This window comes from Mustela putorius, unplaced genomic scaffold (assembly GCF_011764305.1).
Source record: "Mustela putorius furo isolate JIRA1106 unplaced genomic scaffold, ASM1176430v1.1 tig00000129_pilon_pilon_pilon, whole genome shotgun sequence".
NCBI lineage: Eukaryota > Metazoa > Chordata > Mammalia > Carnivora > Mustelidae > Mustela > Mustela putorius.
The window spans coordinates 14,278,464-14,300,777 of NW_025421290.1; the positions used below are offsets into that span (position 1 = coordinate 14,278,464).

General features: G+C 36.4%; 1 protein-coding gene across 3 annotated transcripts in view; it reads right to left on the reverse strand.

Moving 5' to 3' along the window:
• Positions 1–22,020, reverse strand: part of CUNH14orf39 (chromosome unknown C14orf39 homolog) — a 58,760-nt gene extending 36,740 nt beyond the window's left edge. For 2 of the 3 annotated variants that reach the window (XM_045070162.1, XM_045070156.1), the window contains exons 1-7: positions 21,863–22,020; positions 20,966–21,022; positions 20,814–20,870; positions 18,923–19,049; positions 16,140–16,229; positions 1,823–2,010; positions 1,690–1,732 (exon numbers count right to left, since the gene is read on the reverse strand). In XM_045070162.1, coding sequence (XP_044926097.1) covers positions 1,690–1,732; positions 1,823–2,010; positions 16,140–16,229; positions 18,923–19,049; positions 20,814–20,870; positions 20,966–21,014 — 554 coding nt within the window. In that variant the 5' untranslated portion in view covers positions 21,015–21,022; positions 21,863–22,020. Of the gene's footprint in view, positions 1–1,689; positions 1,733–1,822; positions 2,011–16,139; positions 16,230–18,922; positions 19,050–20,813; positions 20,871–20,965; positions 21,023–21,658; positions 21,811–21,862 lie in introns of those variants that run through there. The other variant, XM_045070160.1, reaches the window with a different exon arrangement.
• Between the last annotated feature and the right edge of the window lie 294 nt (positions 22,021–22,314).

The following is a 22,314-nucleotide window of genomic DNA, read 5'->3' on the forward strand; positions in this document are numbered from 1 at the left end:
ACTTAAATATTTCACATGGTGGTTGTTTTGTTTTTATTTTTTTTTACCCATGTTCATCATGTCTTCTGGCATGACTAATAATACATAATCAATTCAGTTCCAAATTTAACTTCTGTGTTTCCATTGTTTATTTATTCCAAAGTCAACATTTAAAAATCCAACTGGGGCACCTGGGTGGCTCAGTCAGTTGGGTGTCTGAGTGTTGATTTTGGCTCAGGTCATGGTCTAAGGGCCATAGGATCAAGCCCCACAGTAGGGCTCTGAGCTCAGCAGAGTGTCTCTCCCTCTAACCCTCCTCTCTCAAGAATAACTAAATCTTTTTAAAATATTAATTGATTGATTGATTAAATAAAAATCCATCCAATTTCCCTTTTCTTACTCTGTTAAGTTTCATCAGTGTAGCTGCCAGACTCAGAAGACAGCTAGATCTTCCATCTGGGCTTCATGCTTAAACAAGATTTATGCCCAATTTCAAGAATTTCTCAGCTGTTAACAGACATCCTGCATAGTTATTAACTATTACAATTTCCTAAGTTACTCCACAAATCATTTAGGAGAACTTAAAAATTAATGGAATAGTGGCAGTGAACATGAACCCTAGAGAAAATCTGTCGAGTTAAGGCAGAGTAAGAAATACTCTGCCTTAAAACATAAAATTTCAGATGAATATTACTTATAATGCTATATTGTCATAAAAAGTATCAATTAAAATTTTCAGATACTAATCTTAATCTTCAGTTTAAATCCTAATCTTCAGTTTTCCCTATCTCCATCACCTCTTCTTGTTTCTCACATAATCTTATTTCTCATCCCTTCCTACATCAAACTTCCTAAACTTCTGCTATGCCTCGTGCATCAACCAACCTCTGCCTCTTCCTATTGAGAAGTCACAACACAGGCAGGCAGCAAATAAACAACTAAAAACAGTATAAGCTAAAACCTAAACATGAAGAGAGCAAGCAACAAAGGAGTTAAAAGGATGATTTAGAATGAAGCAGAATGAAGCGAGGTAGAATGCAGGGATAAAGAAGACTTAGTACAAGCAGTGGAGTTATAATCTGATAGGAAAGCACATGAAAGGTTGTAGAGGTTGGAAGAGGATTAAAGTTCTAAGTTCATCATCAGGGAAGATCTCCTGGACAAACAGATGAGACTTAGACCAATTAAGAATTACTTAATCATCTAATAAAATGCCACTGTATTAGAATTATTTATGTGTCTATCTTCCCTACTAAACTGTGAGCTCCTTACAAAAAGCTCTGTAACTTCTCAAGGGCTGCCTGGCACAAGGTAGGTACCAAATCAATCTCTAATAGATGAGTAGATAATTGTGACTCACCTCCTCACCACATTCCTAACCTAAGAAGTAATAATCAACAGATTTAACTGGAACTCTTTCTTTGCTAAGACAGAGAAAGATGACTTTTTCATTGGTTTGGTTGCTAAGATAAACCACTTAAAGCCAGACATATATACCATTTTATTCTCATTAAAATTGCTTGCTTCTCATCACATGCACATATATGAAAACCAATCCCAGATGACCTTTAAAGTAACTTCTAATTTTTTTAATTAAACAAAAAAAAACCCAAATCCATTTGATTCTTACCAGTAAAAGATAATAACAATTAAAATATAGAAATAATACTTATCTAATAAAAATTCTAGGTAAAAATACTTTGTGGATACATATGCAATGTCCATTTAGTAAGTGATGGAAAAGGAGCAGGCACTGAAAAACAAAATCATATTTTAGTCTGATTCATTGTTCTTTTCATGTCCGAGATGCTGTTATTTAAACATATGATAAAAATATTGATACCTAGAAATTCCATAAAGATAGTTTCATTTATTTTTAGTTGTTCAGTACATGCCAATACTCTATTTTGAATTTCTTCATGTTCTCTTTTCTTCTTATAATACTCTTGTGAAAGTGGTGTTTCTGAGTATTTTAACTGATACTGCTTCAAAACATCTTTATACTGACATATATAACCATGGTACATTTTTCTGTTAAAATTAAAAGAAATGATGACAATACAACAAGAACATATCTAAAAACTGTCTAAGTGTCACCTGTTAAAGTCTAAAAAGTTAAGCATAAAAGACAAGTCAAATGCCAACTTATCCATGTTTCCCTCAATACTCTTTACCTTTCAAATTTTCCTTAAACTTCATTCCACTTTTCAACTCTCTACTTTTTCTCTCCTCTACTTGAGTTATTCCTTGCCCCTCTTCAATTTTACTCCCACCATTCCAAAGGAACTGCCCTCCTCCCAGAAAAGAAAAGAAACTGCCCTTCTCAAGGTCACCAATGATCTACTTGTCTAACTCTGTGATGCTTTTATTTCTCTTCTTAGTTAATACTGCAGAACCTACTTTTTATAAAAAGTTTTTATTTATCCCAGTTAGTTAACATACAGTGTTATACTAGATTCAGGTGTACAATATATGTCATTCATCACTCAGTGCTCCTTACAGGTGGACTCCTTAATCCTCATTACGTACTTAACCTATCTCCCCAGCTATTTTCCCTTCTGGTAGCCATCAGTTTTTTCTCTATAGTTAAAGTCTGTTTCTTGGTTTGCCTCCCTCTCTCTTTTTTCCCCTCTTTGTTAGTTTGTTTCTTCAGTTCCACATATAAGTGAAATCATGTGGTATTTATATTTTTCTGATTTTCTTTGCTTAGCATAATACTCTCTAGCTCCATCCATGTCATTGCAAATGGCAAAATTTCTTTCTTTTTTATGGCTGAGAAATATTCCATTGTATATAGGTACCACATCTTTATCTTCCATCTGTTGATGGATACTTGGGCTGTTTCCATAATTTGGTTGTTGTAGAAAATGCTGCTATAAATACTGGGGTACATGTATCCCTTTAATTTAGTATTTTTGTATTCTTTGAGTAAATACCTAGTAGTTTAATTGCTGGATCATAGGGGAGTTCTATTTTTCACTTTCTGAGGAACCTCTATACCATTTTCAAGAGTAGCTGCACCAGGTTACATTTCCACCAACAGTGCAGAGGGTTCCCCTTTCTTCCCAACCTTGCCAACCCCTGCTGTTTCTTGTGTTGTTGGTATTTGGAACTTCATCAAAATAAAAAGCTTCTGCACAATGAAGGAAACAACAAAAGTAAAAGGCAACTTATGGAATGGGAGAAGATACTTGCAAATCAGACATATCTGATAAAGGGTTAGTATCCAAAATATATAAAGAACTTGCAAAACTGAACATCCAAAAATCAACAGTCCAATTAAAAATGGGTAGAACACGTGAATAGACATTTTTCCTAAGAACATACACAGAGGGCCACCAGATACATGAAAAGATGCTCGACATCACTCATCATCAGGGAAACACAAATCAAAACTAAAATGAAAACCTCATTTTTCCAATGACTTCCTGATCTCTATCCTCCCTGAGGTTTTTGGTTTCTACCCTCCCCAGTTCAGCTACCTCTGTAACTATGCTTTTTAAACTTTCAATTCTCTAAGCTGACATTTTAATAGGAAGTCATGCTTTATGTGTTAGAGCTCTGGGTTCACAGCCATTCTTATATACACCTTAACTATTTATGAAGAAAATTTCAGCACTGTTTGGAAGAGCTCCTCCAGTCCAATGCAGGTAGAGGTGGATGGTCACCAATTTGGACACAAGTCTTAAGTGGACAGTTAATTCTTACAAGAGGATATTAACCCTTTTCATTTTACTTTTTTAAACCAATGGGCCAAATTCAACCTTATACCTGTTTTTGTATGGCCTGTGAGCTATTGAAAAAATAAAAAATAATACTATCTCATGACACATTAAAATTATATGAAATTCAAGCTATAACATCCACAAAGTTTTATTAGAACACAGCAATTCATTTACATAGCATCTAAAGCTGTTCTTGAATTTACAACAGCAGGGCTGAATATCAGCAGAGACTGTATAACATATAAAGCCTAAAATATTTACTATTTGGCCTTTCATAATAATAAAAAAATCTGCCTATACTAATCTACAGCAATGAAAATGTTCAATCCAGGTTCTTTACAGGAAATATATTCCTAGATCCTGTTTTTACCCAATTCTTATCATATACTTAGCATCAAGAAATAATATTCATTGAAAATCTTCTAAAAATACATAGTCCTTATGCCCCTCAAAATTCTGTAAATTTTCTAAATCAAGACACTATATGGGGAAATTTATTTAAAGACACTATACTGATTATCTCATCTTAGGAGCTGAGAAAACAAGAATAGTTTTTATAATGTATACTGAGGAAAAAAAAATTAAGGATAACAGTATTGTACTGGTCAGCAGATCTGAATCTTCTGAATGTTTTAATTTGTTTGATATACTAAACTCTGTCCCCTTTCATCAAGTAAAACATTTGAGCCCAAAACAAACTCTTATTCCTTTAAATATACATTTGCTAATTAGTCTCTCACTTTTGGGGGAAATGGTGCAGGGAAGAGGGAAATATCTATTAGAAAACTGAGTCCGAGTCACCAGTTTCAGATGAAATAAGCATATCACATTTACCCTATTCCTGTTATATATTCATGCCCACTCTTCTTATATACTCCATACAGGAACTTTAGCAAAGACCAGCATAGCCTGACTATCTCACCTGTTGCCAACAATACTTAATGTCTAGAATGGAAGATTAGGAGAAACAAGAAGCTGGTACCTCTGTTTCCTTCAGTACACATGATACCAGCAAATGGAGTCTTTTTTCTTCTATACATGTCTGATATTGAGTCATCAGTTCAACCAACCTATGTGGTTTTGTTTTTTAAGAAAAACCTGTTTCCACTTTAATACCTTTAGCTACCTAAGAGAAGTCATCCATAACAAACACTATTAGAGAGGTACATATTTAAACTGCTTTGTTTTAGCCCCTCATAGAAGCATTTTAATAATGTTTTACAACCTTGACTTGCATTGAGAGATGTTCTAAGGAGAAGTTATATGTACGTATGAATGTATGTATGGGGTTTATTTGGGGAGGCCACTGAAGAAGGTAACTGACTACCATGCTGTGTAAGTCCCTTTTCATGAAAACTCAGGGCAGAAATTTCTCTCAAATCTCATTACCAGAAAAAACCTCTGTTATCCTAAACAGCTGAGCTGGGCTCCTTCCCTCCTTCCTTCCTTTTTTTAAGAGAGGATGGAAGAAAGTAATCTGAACTGGGTTATGAGGTCCCCCACGTTAGGGTACGTCACCTCACCTCATCCACTGAACTAACTCACTTTGCTGCCTGTGAGTCTGTTCCAAGCTTCAGCTAAGGAGGCATCTGCCAGAACCTTCCCAAGAGCAGTGCCCATTCTCCCCTCAGTGCAAGGCCCTTTACTCTGGGAACTCAACTCCCCAAAACTCAGGAAGGACCCAGTTAGGGCCACTTTTGAACAACTGAATTGTTTTTTAAATGAATACTCTGAATCTCAAACTGATCACATTTCTACAACGCCTTGACTACTACTAGGAATTCTAATCTTACCTATATTTAACAACTGTGCAAGACCATATAATATGAATTTCTATCCTAATCAAAGGCTTCATCTTCCTATATTATCCTTATATCCCTATAGCCTTGATTTTTATATTTAGTTTTCTTTTAACACTATGGTATTATACAAATTTCAAATCCTTTTCGTTAAAGCAAGGTCTAAAAATGACAAAGTAACAGTATCTTTTACCAATTCCATTCTCTGCCTAATACTAAGATGATAGCATATGCTAGCTTTCTCCTTTTTGCACTATACATTTCCCTGGGCAATCATCTATTTCTACGATTTCAAATGCCATAGAAGTCCAAATCTATTACTCTGGTCCCTACCTTCTCCTCTTAAGATCCATCTTTAAATATAGAGCACTACAGTCTAGATTTTCTATATGTTTTTAAAAATATTTATTTATTTATTTAACAGAGGGGGGGGAGAGAGAGAGAGAAAATTCAAACAGGGGGAGTGAAGAAGAAGCAGACTTCCTGCTGAGCAGGGAACCCGAAGCAGGGCTCAATGACCCTGGGATCATGACCTGAGCCAAAGGCAGATGCTTAACGAGTGAGCCACTCAGGCACCCATGTATGTGTGTTTTCAATTTTTAAAATACAAAAATTGGAGTGATGTCAGTAAGATGACAGAATAAAATATCCCTCATGTGTACTACCCCAACAAAAATAACAATTTAGCATCCAACCAAGGACAAAAGTGTGTTTGTGGGATCTCTGGGATCCAGGTAGAAGTCTGTGAAATCCTAGTATAGTCCAAGCCTGAGGAGAGTCATTTTGAGAAGGCAGGCTCACATCCTGGTGGGTAACTTATTAACTGTGGTCCTGGCTACAGACCTATAAACAGTTCAGTACTCACTGAGAACTCTGCTACAGCCCTATTTGGCTTTGGGTCTGTTACTAGCACCATACATCCAAGGACCCAGAAGGAGTCATACCCACCCAAGTATTAGGTAATAGGCATACATACCCTGGTCCAGCTATAGACTCTGAAGTGACCCTGAACCAGCTCCAGTCCTTATGCCTGCAATCCAGGAGCCCCTGGAGATTAGTCTGCCAAACTCATTCAGACTACAGATTCTGAAAGGGCCCTGTAACTGGGCTCTAGCCCATCCCAGCCACAGTCACCAAAGAGTCCTGCTCACACAGGGACCCAAGCAGGACATACTTACGTCTGTACCCCCTGAAGATCCTGAAAAGACCTTATCCTTGGTTCCAACCCGCTCACAGCCACAGTTTTTCAACAGTATTAAGGGTCTAGTTCCCAGTGGGAGACTCTCTTATCTGCACCCTACTAGATTCTAAAGACCCATATACTTGGTTCTAGGTCTCTAACAGCCAAAAGCCATCAGCAGAACTGCCAGCCTTGGAACCCCAAAATAGGTACTCCTATATGTACCCCCCAAGAGATCCTAAAAGGGCCCTATACTTGGCTCCAGTCCCTCCAACTACAGTCAAGGAGTACTCCAGCCTAGGAACTGGTCGAAGATATGTCTATTTGTGCCTTCAGAGCCAGGACTACAGAACGTATGACTGTGGAACCTGAACATGTAACCTGAAACATCTCAGAGGCTCAGTTCCAGTCCTTCCTGGCCATAGTCTAGGGCCAGTCCTGACCACCCACAGATCCATTTAGTGACTAGGCAGGCTCTACCAGGTTGCTAAGTGGGAGCCACACCAGTCCACATACTTGGTAATAAACCTGCTGACTGAAGACCAACTACAGAACCTGAAGCAGACCTTTGTCCCAGCACTATCTAACTGAATGAAGTACTAGAAGCATTCTCAAGCACCCAGAGACCAGAAGGATTGTACCTACCTGAACCCTTCATAACAAGCACAACCACCACAGATCCCAATGTGGACAAAGACAGCCTCAAAAACAACTTTGACCCATCATGACTGCAATTCTAGAGGTAAACCCATCAGTCTAAGAAACCAATAGGAAAAGGTCTTTACCTGCCAAAACCAATCTATAAAGACTGAAAGTGATGTTTGTTCATTTAAGTGCAAAGATATTAATGAAAGCTATACAGATCACAAAGAACCAGGCAAATATGAAACCACCAAAAGAAAGTAATAAAGCTATAACAACTAAGGAATAGAAGAATAGAGATCTACTATTTGCCTTTCAAAGAATTCAAATAATCATTTTCAAGAAATTCAATAAACTGCAAGAGAACCCAGACAACTAATCTGGGTTGTTTCAGGAAATAAAATCAGGAAAACAATGGATGAACAAAATGAGAAGTTTAATAAAGAAATAAAAACCATAAAAAAGAACCAAACAAAAATCCTAGGGGTAGCCGGGTGGCTCAGTCAGTTAACTGTCTGCCTTCAGCTCAGGTCATGATCCTGGGATTGAGCCCTGCATCGGGTTCCCTGCTTGGCAGGGTGTCCGCTTCTCCATCTCCATCTGCCTCCTACCCTCACTCCTGCTTGCTCTCTCTTGCTTGCTCTACTCTCTCTCAAATAAATAAAATCGTAAAAAAAAAAAAAAAAAAAAGAAAGAAAGAAAAGAAATCCTAGAGCTGAAAAATACAATGACAGAAAGCATCAGCAAGAGACTTGATCATACAAAAGAAAGAATTCACAAATCTGAAATAGGTTCATTTGAAAGTTAGAGGAACAAAAAAATAGAATGAAAAAAGCCTACATGAATCATAAAACACTGTCAAGCAAACAAATATTTGCATCATGGGAGTCCCATGGCAGAAAGTTTGTTTAAAGAAATAATAGTTGAAAACTTACTAAATCATGGGAAAGAGTTAGACATCCAAGTATAGGAAACTCAAAGGACCCAAAGCAAGATCAACTCAAAGAAGATTATTCTAAGGTATATTATAATCAAAACATTAAAAGTCAAAGACAAAGAGAGAATTTTGAAAGCATCAAGAAAAAAATATGTCTTCACACAAGGGAACCCCTATAACATTCATAGCAGATTTCTCTGCAGAAACCTTGTGGGCCGGGAGAGAATGAGATCATATTTTCAAAATGCTAAAACAAAAAACTGCAAATCAAGAATAGTACACCCAGCATAACTGTCCTTCAGAAATGAAAGAGAGATACAGACATTTCTAGACAGACATATGCTAAGGGAATTCATCATCCTTTGAGGAGCTTTACAGGAAATTTTAAAAGGAATTTTTCAAGTTGAAATGAAATGACACTAAGTAGCCACAGGAAAACATATGAAACTGTAAAATTCACTGGCAAAGGTAAACATATAATCAAATTCAGAATACCATAATAATGTATTAACAATTTGTAAATCACTTTTATCTTTAGTATAAAAGTTTAAAAACAGTAATATTAACAAATAGATATAGCTACAATAACTTGTTAATGGATACACAGTATAAAAGATGTAAAGTGGGGCACCTGGCTAGCTCAGTCAGTGAAGCATCTGATCTTGATCTTGGGATCTTGGGATCATGAGTTTAAGCCCCATGTTGAGGGTAAAGATTAGTTTAAAAAATGTATTAAACAAATAAAGGGAACTTTAAGATAAATAAATAAAGCATACACCTATATAATGTCCACCCTTTAAAAAAAAAGATGTAAAGTATGACATAAATAACATAAAAATGTAGAGTTTTTATATGCAATTGCAGGTACATTATATCAGCTTAAAATAGTGTTATATTTATAAATGTTTTACATTAACACCTCATGGTAACCACAGGGAAAAAATACTTATAGTAGATACACAAAAGATAAAGAGAAAGGAACTATGAAAAACAAATCACAAAGGAAGACAAGAGAGGAATACAGAACAAATGAATTTTAAAAACACTCAGAAAACAATTAAATGACAACAGAAGTCCTTGTTTATCAATAATTATTTTAGGGATACCTAGATGGGTCAATTGGTTGAGTGCCCAACTCTTGATTTCATCTCAGGTCATGATTTCAGGGTGGTGGGATCAAGTCCCACATTGGGCTCCATGCTCAGCATGGAGCCTGCCAAAGATTTTCTCCCTCTCCCTCTGCCCATCTACTATCATGCTCACACTCTATCTCTCTCTTGAAAATAAATAAACGCATCTTCTAAAAAAAACTAATCATTTTCAACATAAATAGGCTAAATTCAAACAATACAGAGCTCAATGAATTTAAAAAACAGGAAGCACTTATTTGTGGAGCATAACAAGGGGAGATGGAGAGGAGAAGGGAGTTGTGGGGAATTGGAAGGGGAGGTGAACCATGAGAGACTATGGACTCTGAAAAACAATCTGAGAGTTTTGAAGGGGTGGGGAGGTGGGAGGTCGGGGTACCAGGTGGTGGGTATTATAGAGGGCATGGATTGCATAGAGTACTGGGTGTGGTGCAAAAAATAATGAATACTGTTATGCTGAAAATAAATAAAAAATAAATTTAAAAAAAAAAACAGGAAGCAAAAATATGCCACCTACAAGAAACTTACTTTAGCTTTAAGGACACACAGAGGCTGAAAGTAAAGGGATGGAAAAAGATATTACAAATGATAACCAAAAGAGAGAAAAAGGGGTTATACTTATGCCAGACAATATAGATGTTCAGTCAAAATCAGTCAGAAAACACAAAGAAAAAAGCAAAGTCTCTATACATTGATAAAAAAGATCAACTCATCAAGAAGATAAAATAATTGGAAGTATATGTGCAACCAACACTAAACCACCTGAATATTTAAAGCAAATATTAACATAACTGAAGAGAGAAAGCAATACTGGTAGAGGACTCAAATACCTCAATTTCAACATTGGAAAGATCATCCAGAAAGAAATTAACAAGGAAACAACATGCCTAATAACACTGTAGACGAAATGGAACTAACAGCCTTATACAGAACATTCAGTCTAACATTCCATCTAACAAACCTGAATATACATTCTTCTTAAACAAATGGAATACTCTCCAGTAGAGAGATCATATCTTGAGCCACAAAGCCACCTTAATAAGCTTAAGAAGACTGAAATTATATCAAGGGTATTTTCTGGCCATAGTGATATGGAACTAGAAATTAACAGCAGGAAGAAAATGAAAAATTCACAAATATGTGAAAATTAATCAATACACTACTGAACAACACTGGGTCAAAGAAGAAATCAGAAGTATCTTAAGACAAATGAAAATGAAAATACAATATACCAAAACCTAAGGAAGTGATGCAGCAAAAGTTCTGAAAGGGAAATTTATAGCAATAAATGCTTATATTAAGAAAATGTAAATAAACTAACTTTACACATCAAGAATTAGAACAATCTAAGGAAGAACAATCTAAGCCTAAACCTGGCAGAAGGAAGCAAACAAGAAAGATTAGAGCAGAAATAAAATGGAGAAGAGGAAGACAATGGAAAAAAATCAGTGAAACAAAGAGTTGATTTTTTGAAAAGATTAAAACGTTTTGCAAACCCTTAGCTAACCCAACCAAGAAAAAAAGAGAGAGGACCTCAAATAAGCAAAATTGTAAATGAAAGGAGATATTATACCATAGAAATACAAAGGATCATAAGAGGCTACCATGAACAATTACAAGGCAAACAATAAGATAACCCAGAAGAAATGAATTGAATTTCTAGAAACATGCAACCTACCAAGACTCAATCATGAAGAAACAGAAAAACTGCACAGATCAATTATTAGTAAGGAGACTGAAGTTGTAACCAAAACTTCCCAACAAAGAAAAATCCAGGACCAGATGGTTGCACTGATGAATTGTACCAAACAGCTGAAGAATTAATACCAATACTTCTCAAACTCTTCTGAAGAGAAGAGAAGTCAACACCCTCCAACTCATTTTAAGAACATTACACTGATACCAAGCCAGATGAGAACACTACAAGAAAAGAAAACTACAGGCCAATATACCTGAGGAATATAGACAGAAAAATTCTCAACAAAACATTAGCAAACCAAACTCAACACACATTAAAAGGATCATACACAATGACCAAGGGGCAATCCATGGGTTGCAAGAATGGGCTCAACATGCACAAGTCAATAAACATGTTATTCCACATTAATAGAATAAAGGATACAAATCATAAGAGACAGGGGTGCCAGGGTGGCTCAGTTGGTTAAGCGACTGCCTTTGGCTTAGGTCATGACCCTGGAGTCCCAGGATTGAGTCCCACATCACATCTCCTGCTCGACAGGGAGTCTGCTTCTCCCTCTGACTCTCCCTCTTCTCATGCTCTCTCTCTCAAATAAATAAATAAAATCTTAAAAAAAAAAAAGAAAATACAATTCACTCAATAGATGCAGATAAAGCATCTGGCAAAACTCAACACCTACGTTCATGATAAAAATTCTCAACAAATTGAGTATAGAAGGAACATACTTCAACATAATAAAGGCCATCTATGACAAGTCCATCACTAACATCACAGTCGATGGTGAAGAGCTAAATGCTTTTCCTTCAAAATCAGCAATAAGACAAGGATGCCACTCTCACCACTCCTAATCAATGTAGTACTGGAAATTCTAGCTAGAGAAATTAGGCAAGAAAAGGAAATAAAGTCATCCAAACAGGAAAGGAAGAAGTAAAATGGTCTGTTTGCAAAATGACATGATCTTATCTACAAAAAACTCTAAAACTCCACACAAAAACTGTTAGAACTAATCAACAAATTCACTGAAATTTTGCACTACAAAATCAACATACAAAAATCAGTTGCATCTCTATATATTAATAATAAGCTATGTGAAAAAGAAATAAAACAATTTCATTAACAATAACATCAAAGACAATAAAATACTTAGGAATAAATTAAACCAAGGAGGTGAAAGGTCTGTCCACTGAATACTATAAGACATTGATTAAATAAACTGAAGGAGACACAAATAAATGGAAAGATATCCTGTGCTCATGTATCAGAAGAATTGTTATAATGTCCATACTACCCAGAGACATCTTTGGATTCAATGCAATCCCTATCAAAATTCCAGAATCATTTTTCCCAGAAATAGAAAAAACAACACTAAAATTTGTATGCAACTTCAAAGGCCCCCAAAGAGCCAAAGCAATCTTAAGAAAGAACAAAGCTGGAAGCATCAGACTCCCTGATTTCAAACTATGCTACAAAGATATAGCAATCAAGATACTATGATACAGGCATGAAAACAGACACACAGACCAATGGAACAGAATCAAGAACTCACAAATAAACCATGTATATACAGTCAACTAATATCTGGAAAAGGAGGGGGCAATGGGTAACTCAGTGGGTTAAGCCTCTCCCTTTGGCTTAGGTCATGATATCAGGATCTTGGAATCAAGCCCTTCATGGGGCTTCCTGCTCAGCAGGAGTATGCTTCTCCCTCTCACTTTCCCTCTGGGCTCTCCCCATCTCTATCAAATAAATAAATAAAATCTTTTAAAAGATAGTTGGAAAAGGAGCCAAGAATACTCAATGCAGAAAAGATAGTCTCTTCAATAAGTGGTATTGGGAAAACTGGATATCCACATGTAAAAGAATAAAACTGGACCACTACCTTACAATACTCAGAAAAATTAACTCAAAATGGACTAAATGCTTAAAATACAATGCCTGAAACCATAAAGCTCCTAGGAGAAAACAGGGGAAGAGCTCCTTGATACTGGTCTTTGCAACAATTTTTTTGGTTACAATACCCAAATCACAAGCAAGAAATGCAAAACTAAATTAGTGAGGCCACGCTGAACTAAAAAAGCTTCTGCACAGAAAAAAAAAAAAAAAAAAGAAAAGAAAAAAAAATCAACAAAATGAAGAGGCATTCTGTAGAATGGAAGAAACTATCTGCAAACCATATATCCAATAATGTGTTAATATGCGAAGTATATAAGGAATTCAATACAACTGAATAGCAAAAAGTCTAATAATTCATGTTAAAAACAGGCAGAGGGTGTGAACATATTTCTAAAAACATACAAATGACCAAAAAGTTCATGAAAAGATGCTCAACATCACTAATCATCAGGGAAATGCAAATCAAAACCACAGAGATATCACCTAACATCTGTCAGGATAGCTAATATTGAAAAGATAAGACATAACAATTATTGGTAAGAATGTGGAGAAAAAGCAACCTTTGAGCACTACTGGTGGGAGCATAAATTGGTACAACCACTGTGGAAAACAGTATGGAAGTTCCTCAAAAAATTAAAAATAGAAGTACCATATAATCCAGTAATTCCACTATGGGATATTTATCCAAAGAAAACAAAAATATTAATTCAAAAATATACATGCACCCCTGTGTGTACAGCTGAATAGTTTACAATGGCCAAGATATACTTGCAACGCAAGAGTCCATATACAGAGGAATGGATAAAAAAGTGAGATACACACACACACACACATATGTGTGCAATGGAATACTACTCACTCATAAGAAAGAATGAGGTCCTGCCATTTGTGACAACATGGATAAATCTAAGGGGTACTAAAGGGACTGGAATAAGTCAGAGAGGGAAAGGGAAATAAGTGTTTTCACTTAGACATGCAATCTAGGAAAAAACCCACAAAAAATACAGACTCTTAAATACAGAGACCAACTTAGTGGTTGCCGGGGTAGGGGTGCAGTGAGGGTGGGGAATACAAGAAAGAGATTAAGAGGATCAAACATCCAGTTATAAAATAAGTGAGGGGATGCCTGAGTGGCTCGGTTGGTTGAGTGTCCAACTCTTGGTTTTGGCTCAGGTCATGATCTCCTTGGTTGGGGGATCAAGCCCCACATTGGCCTCCAAGCTTAGTGGGAAATCTGTTTGAGATTCTCTCTTTCCCTCTCCCTCTGCTTGCTCATGCGCGCTCTCTCTCTCTAAATACATTTTTTTTTAAATTGTCAGAGGAATGGATATATTTTTTAAATCATTATGTGCCATATATATATGCACGTGTGTGTGTGTGCGCACCATTATGTTATATACCAGAAAATAATATAACATTGTACATCAATTATTATTCAGTAATAATTTTTTTAAATAGGTATATAGGGGTAGCTGCCTGGGCCACTCAGGGTCATGAGTTTGAGTCTCACATTGGGCACTGAGTTACAACCCTTTAAAAAATAATTTTTTAAAAATGTGACATATATATATGCAATGGAATATTATTTAGTCATAAAAAAAGAATTGTTGCCATTTACGACACCATGGATGGACCTTGAGTATCATGCTGAGTAAATAAGAGAAAAACAAATACAGTGTAATCTTATATGTAAAAAAAGTCCAATCACAGAAACAGAAAATAGAACAGTTGTTGCTAGGGGCCAGGAGTGGAGGAAATAGGGAGATGCTGCCCAAAGGATATAAACTTCCAGTTATAAGGTGAATAAGTTCTGGGGATTTAATATACAGTATATTAAATATAACAATAGTGTATTATATACTTAAAAGTTGCTAAGAGAGTAAATCTTAAATGTTCTTACTACAAAAAAAAAGTACTTATACAGGATGACAGATGTGCTACCTTCCTAAACTTATTGTGGTAAACACTTAAAATTATATACATATATCAAACCATCATGTTTGTAGACCTCAAACTTAAGCAATGTTATATGTCCGTTATATCTCAATAAAGCTGGGAGAAGAAGTAGTAAAAAAATAAAACTAAAGTATAAAAAAGATAACATAAAATACAAAAAAATATAGAAAATTATGCTCTTGTCTAATTACGTTAAAAATAGAAACATTTCCGGGGCGCCTGGGTGGCTCAGTGGGTTAAAGCCTCTGCCTTCAGCTCAGGTCATGATCCCAGGGTCCTGGGATTGAGCCCCACATCGAGCTCTCTGCTCAGCAGGGAGCCTGCTTCCTCCTCTCTCTCTGCCTGCCTCTCTGCCTACTTGTGATCTCTCTCTGTCAAATAAATAAATAAAATATTTAAAAAAAAATAGAAACATTTCCATTTTTTAAATTAAGTGAAATTATAATGCTGTATAATGTGTTCAAAGTCTCTCTTGGTAAGCCTGGGTGGCTCAGTAGGTTAAACACCTGCCTTCACTCAGGTGGAGGGCATCAGGCATGGGGCCCCTTGTTCAGCAGGGAGCCCTCTTCTCCCTCTGCCTGCCACTTCCCCTGCTTGTGCTGTGCGTGCACGCTCTCTCTCTGACAAATAAATAAATAAAATCTTAAAAAAAAAAAAAAGTCTTGCACCTTGTTCCATTATATTTACTAATTACATTTAGTCCTCCAAACGAGATTATTTTACACATAATGAAATAAACCCATACAATGGCTTTCTCCATTAGAATGTAACTACATTAGCTCTCTGAAAATGAGAAGTTTCATATAAAACCCCCTTCAAAAGTCAATACTCCACATTTTTCATAAGCTAATTCTATAGCTAACTATTCCTCCAGATATTTACCTATAACAATTCAATTATAAGGACCATTAGTTGAAGCACTCTACTATAACAATTCCTATTGATAAACTGTTTCTATCTAAGGACATCACTAAACATATCCAGGGTCGTAGAGCTTTATAACAAATAGGTAGGCCTCCAAAGAGTCCAAAACACGGGATATACTTTAAAAACAAAAAACTCCCCCAATGCACAAAGTTTCTGCATTTTTCAAGTAACATTTTTACTACGTGTATCCTATATTAAATAATTTAACTGATAAACTTAATATATGTACTGTTAACTTAATGTATGTACTGTACTTGTCTTTTTCAATAGTTTCTTGACAAATAGTAAATTGGTCCTGCATATAGTCTTCATGCTTATGAAACACATCACATGTTGGCTTCCAGCTATGGGAAAAAAATATTGTAATTAGAATCTCAGAATGATAAATTGTGAGATAATAAAATTGAATTTCATTATTTAAAAATAAATGAATCTTGCACTTCCTGGAGAAAACAAGCTTATAACAAGAAAATATTCCCACCTCCCATCATCACCACTATCATGATTTAGGCAATCATACATATACTCAAATATCAATATCCATTAATTTTTACATAGAACCCATTGTGGATCCATGACTAAGGAAGGAGCAAGTATTACATGGCTAGACTATGTATCACTATGGTATTTCTAGAATATACTGTGCAACACTGCAACATCAGGCTTCCTTGTCATCATACTTCTAACATCTTGACTGAGAAATTCTTTTGGAATAAGGATTCAAAGAAGTAGAATAAGAAATAAAAAGAGGCTTTTCCTCCTTTAAAACTTAGAAAGGTTGCTATACCCTCCTGAACTAGAAAGAAACTAGGCAAAAATGAGTTATAAAATCAGATAGTAAGAATGAAATGAACAGTTATATATTTTTTGTTTTATTACAAGACTTGAGAAATGTTACAAAATATGAAAAATCTAAAATTTGCATATACCATGTGAGCTTCTATTCTAAGTGTTGTTCAACTATTTCCTCTAGCTTTTTCCAAATCTTTAAAAATATTATTTTCAGATTCAAAGAGTTCACATGCCCACTTTGGAAGCACAGAAAAGCATATGTAAGGAAATAATTATCATCCATATTCTCAACACTGAATAATAATATTGCATGGAGCAGTGGGTGTGGTACAAAAACAATGAATACTGTAACGCTGAAAAGAAATTTAAAAAAAAAGAAACAACACACACAAAAAAGAAAAAGACAATGGCCTTCTGCTCTCAAAGATTACATGGTTACTTATATTTCTTTTAGTACTTTTATGAATTCATTTCCCACATTTAAATCTCTTGACCAGTATGCTGAAATCATGAATTAAAGGTATATTATGGTATTAAAATCCTACTAACTGTCATTGGAACCCAGCAGAGATTAAGCTTAAATGAAGTAGTACATCTTAGATATAGCAGGTTCTAAGGGGAAACTACTTTTCCAGCAGCCACTACAACTAGTTGAGGGAAACCACTGGTAAAACCTCCTACGAAAAACTTAAATCAAAACAAAAGAGAAAGTTCAATAATACTGAACTGTGCTATCAGATTGACAAATAATTTAAACAAAAATTTAAACATAATTTCAGTGCTGTCAAGGAAACAGGAACTTTCTCAGACACTGTTGGCAGAAGTATGAACTTACATAATCTTTTCAAGGAAAGAAATTTGGCATTACCTATCAAATGTTTAAATGTGCATACTCTTTGATGCAACAATTGCACTTCTAGAAGCTCATTCTATAGCAACAGGTCTATAAACATGGAAGGATACCTGCACATGTTGCTCATAGAAGGGAAAAACTAGAAACCCAAATGTTTATTAATAGGAGAATGGTTAAATAACTTAAGATACACCAATACTATAAAATTCTATGGAGTTGTTAAAGAACGATATCTATATATAATCACTACACATATAGTATCATTTACATAACATACTGCTAAATTTTTAAAAAATAGTAAGTACGGTATGATTCCATTTTGTAAAAAGAAAAAATAGATATATAGATAGATGTACATACAAGTCTATGTAATAATGACATTGAATTTTTATTGAAAAAATGGTAAGATAGAATCGTTCAGGTAGGAACTGCAGGCGGGGAATAATTTTTTACAGTACACATTTATAAAGGTTTTGAATTTTTATACTAGGTATACAATACTTTTACAAAGGGGAAAAATCAAAACGACATTAAAATTCTGAATAAAAAATATTTTAAAATAAGATTCTAAAGCATAGTGGTTAATACAAAGACAATGGCCTACATAAAGTAGAGAAAACTAACACATTTTATTTTTGTAATATATAATAAAGTTTCATTAGTAAGTTTTTATTTCAAAATGTTTGTCTCATAATAAATCTGAACACTAGGATCCAGAATCTGAAGCCATGCTGACAGAATTCTTAACGTATCGAATACTTTTACTTTGAAAAGCAACTTATTTTAGGCTCGATTCCCCTAGAAAAAAAATAAAATCTTAAAAACTCAAAGATGGAAATTATTTCAAATGTATTTATCTAATAGAAATTTTATATACTGAGTCTATATTATTCAAGATTCTATAGACTATTTGGGTCTGAATTAGAGAAATCTTACAGCACTTCTATTTTTCTTTTGATCCTCCTATGATCCCTTTTTACCAAACCATGCAGCAAAGCAAGTTAAAACCTGACTCATTACTTTGCTAATACAAAACACTAGTTAAGGGGCGCCTGGATGGTTCAGTGGGTTAAAGCCTCTGCCTTTGGCTCAGGTCATGATCCCAGGGTCCTGGGATCAAGCCCCACATGGGGCTCTCTGCTCGGTGGGAAGCCTGCTTCCTCCTCTCTCTCTTTCTCTCTCTCTCTGCCTGCCTCACTGCCTGTGATCTCTGTTTGTCAAATAAATAAATAAATAAAATCTTTAAAAAACAAAATAACAACAAAAAAAACCCATACTACTTTAAAGCAACAGTGTCTTCAATTATAAAATACTAGAAATTATAAATAACACAAACCTTGAATAAAAGATCTAGAGACAATTACTAGAAGTTCACTTCTTTCAAATACTCACTTACTACAGTTGTCTTTGATCTCCTTACTATGTTTACAGTAATGACCAATTTCCTCATCTGTTGTGTTTATAGTTTCATGTATCTTACAAATAGTTGCCTTGTTTTCTTTAATATCTTCAAGGCATTCTGGAAAGGAGAAATGCTTAAGATGAAAATCATAAATTCAAAATTAACAAATATAGAGGGAGAAGGGGTATAGCAACTTACCTAAAAGGAAGAGAATTAGAGAACTGAAGTTCTATAAAGAACTTATCAAACTCAACACCCAAACCCCAAATAATCCAGTTAAAAAATGAGCAGAAGACAGAAACAGACATTTTTCCAAAGAAGACATAGAGAAAGCTAACAAGACACATGAAAAGATGCTCTACATTACTTATCATCAGTGAAATACAAATTAAAACTACAATGAGATATTACCTTGCACCCACCACAATGGCTAAAATTAACAACAGATGTTGGTGAGGATGGGGAGAAAGAGAAACATTCTTATATTATTCATGGGAATATAAACTGGTGCAGCCACTCTGGAAAATGGTATGGAGGCTCATCAAAAAGTTAAAAACAGAACCACTCTGTGATCCAGCAATTGCACTACAGGGTATTACCCAAAGGATATAAAAATACTGATTGGAGGGGTGCCTGGGTGTCTCAATCAGTTAAACATCCAATTCTTGATTTGACCTCAGGAGGTGAGTTTGGGCCCTCGATCTGGCTCTGTGCTAAGTGAGGAGCCTGCTTAGGATTTTCTCTCTTCCTCTGCCCTACCCCAACAAAAATGCTCTCTCCAAAAAACCAAAAACAAAACAAAAACCTGATTAGAAGGGGCACAGGCACTCTGATATTCACAACAGCATGATCAACAATAGACAACATATGGAAAGAGCCCAAATCTCCATCCACTGATGAATGGATAAAGAAGATGTGGTGTAGGGGCACCAGGATGGCACAGTTGGGCATCTGACTCTTGATTTCAGCTTGGGCCCTGATCTCCATGTCCCGGGATCCAGCCCCCTCATCCAACTCCATACTCAGCATGGAGTCTGCTTGAGATTCTCTCTCCCTCTCTCTCTGATCCTCCCACTCATGTTCTCTCTCTTTCTCTCTTGCACTCAAATAAATAATCTTAAAAAAAAAAAAAGATGCAGAGCATACATACAATGGAATATCAGTCATGAAAAAGAGGAAATCTTGCTGTTTGCAACAAGGATGGTGCTAGAGAACATTATGCCAAGCAAAATAAGTCAGTCAGAGAAAGACAAATAACATAGTATTTCACTTATCTGTGGAATTTAAGAAACAAAACAAATGAACATGGGGGAAAAAAGAAAGAGGGGGACAAACCATAAAACAGATTCTTAATGATAGAGAACAAACTAAGGCTTACTGGGGTGGGAGGGAGGTGTATGGGGGGACAGGTTAAATGGATGATGGGTATTAAGGAGGGTGCTTGTGATGAGCACAAGTGTTCAAGTGTTGTATGTAAGTGATGAATTGCTAAGTCCTACACCTGTAATGAATATTATACTTCATGCTGAATAACTGGAATTTAAATAAAAATTTGAAACTATAAAAAAGCACAAATTTAAAATTCACTCATAGGTTTGAGAGAAACGGTTATCTGAGAAAAATAACATTTTCAACTGTGCTTAATTAAGGTGTTAGGTCTGCTTAAAACAAAACTGTTCAACACAAAGTAACTAAATGCTAAATACAGAAATTTATTACTGAAAAGCCTTAGTTAGGGCAAACAGTCACTAGATAGATAAAACTAGAACAAAAGTTATAATCCCCACTATAAATTACCCTAAAGAAGGCAAATGCTTATTATCTTATATGCCATAAAAAAACTTAAAAGCTAAAATAACTTTATCATGCAAAATGACTTACTATTAATTCGTTGAAGCATATCTTCTTTAGTGCTTATATCTTGCTCATACTGGAAAACTAAAAAAAAAAAAATAGTGACTTCATTTCATTATTAAAATGTTAAATGATAATACAAATAGTTGCTTATTTCTTTCTTTTCATTTTATACCTACCAAATTCTAGCAAAAGTCTGTCCAAACTGACAAACAGGCTGTCATTCATCTTGGATACTATATTTAAAAGAAAAAGAAACTGTAAGGAGAGACTTTCTGAAGTCCTATGCAAAACAGCATATATTCGTACTAGGCATTTTTTCAGAAGAATGTGGGGGGAACAAGAACTGAAGAGGAGAGAGACCCCTTCAGCCCAGTACTGGGCACAGCCCTAGAAAGACACTTAATAAATACTTGCTCAATGTCACTGCAGGACGGAAGCATCTAGGGGTCCGGGGGAGCCTTAATAACCGTTTATACGTGGTATCGTAACACGTCACTGAATATTCTGGAGTGCAGAGACACCAAGATTTCTCAAAGGAATATGCCTTTTAAAATGAACTCTCTGAATATGCCCTTTCTCGGCGCGTGGACTACTACGCGCAGCAAGATTCCTAAAGAAAGTCCTTAACCAACACCCAAAGTAAAACAAAGCGAGAGTGCAATTTTACACTTAACGAATTTACCACCCAAAATACAAAAAGTAAAGGTTTTCACAGGACTGCCAAGGCGCGTTACAAAATACGCCCGAGGCGGGGTCGTTCAGACTCGTCAGGCGCAGACTCGAGAAGCTACTCTTCCCGCCCGTTCAGAAGCACGAAGTTCGCTCACCACCAACACCCTCACCCTCACAGCCGAGGCGCTTCTGCTCACCCGGATCCCTCCCCAACCCTCCAGCCTGGCGGCGGTGCCCACAGCTTGGGGCGGCTCTGGGGCCAAGGAGGAGGCCACGCGCCGACAAGCCGTCACGCAACCGCTGGTGGAACGCCAGAGACTGGGCCCGCCAGCCCCCCACATCCCTCAGAGCCGCCCGTGCAGTAGGAATAACCGCCACGCACAGCTCCTTTACCCAGCTACCTCAACGGCCCCTCCGGGACCCGAACGTTTCACGCCCTCCCTTGTCGGGGGCCCACAACTCGACTCAGGGTCTCGAGTTTGGGGTACGCCACGCAGAACCCGACACTGAAATGCGGCCGAGGGTCCGCTTCCGCCCCACCCAGCCCCGCGAGACCCCGCGAAGCCGGCAGCGGGAGCTGCAGATCGCGCTGAAGAGCGAGATCGAACTCCCCGCGAGACCAGCGTTGAGGCAATCACCCCTTCCCGCTGGGCGAAGCGTGAACCGAGCACCTTAAAACCCTAGAGGTGGTGCTAGAATCCGAGAGCATCCCTGAAAGGGGACAGAGCAGGAACCTCTCAGGGATTCTCTTATTGTCTTGAAGATGAATGTTGTCTTAAGGCGATTCATTCCTCTTGTAACTTAACAGTTTAAAGAAGTATTTTCAGAGAACAGCAGTAAATTCGATATCGTA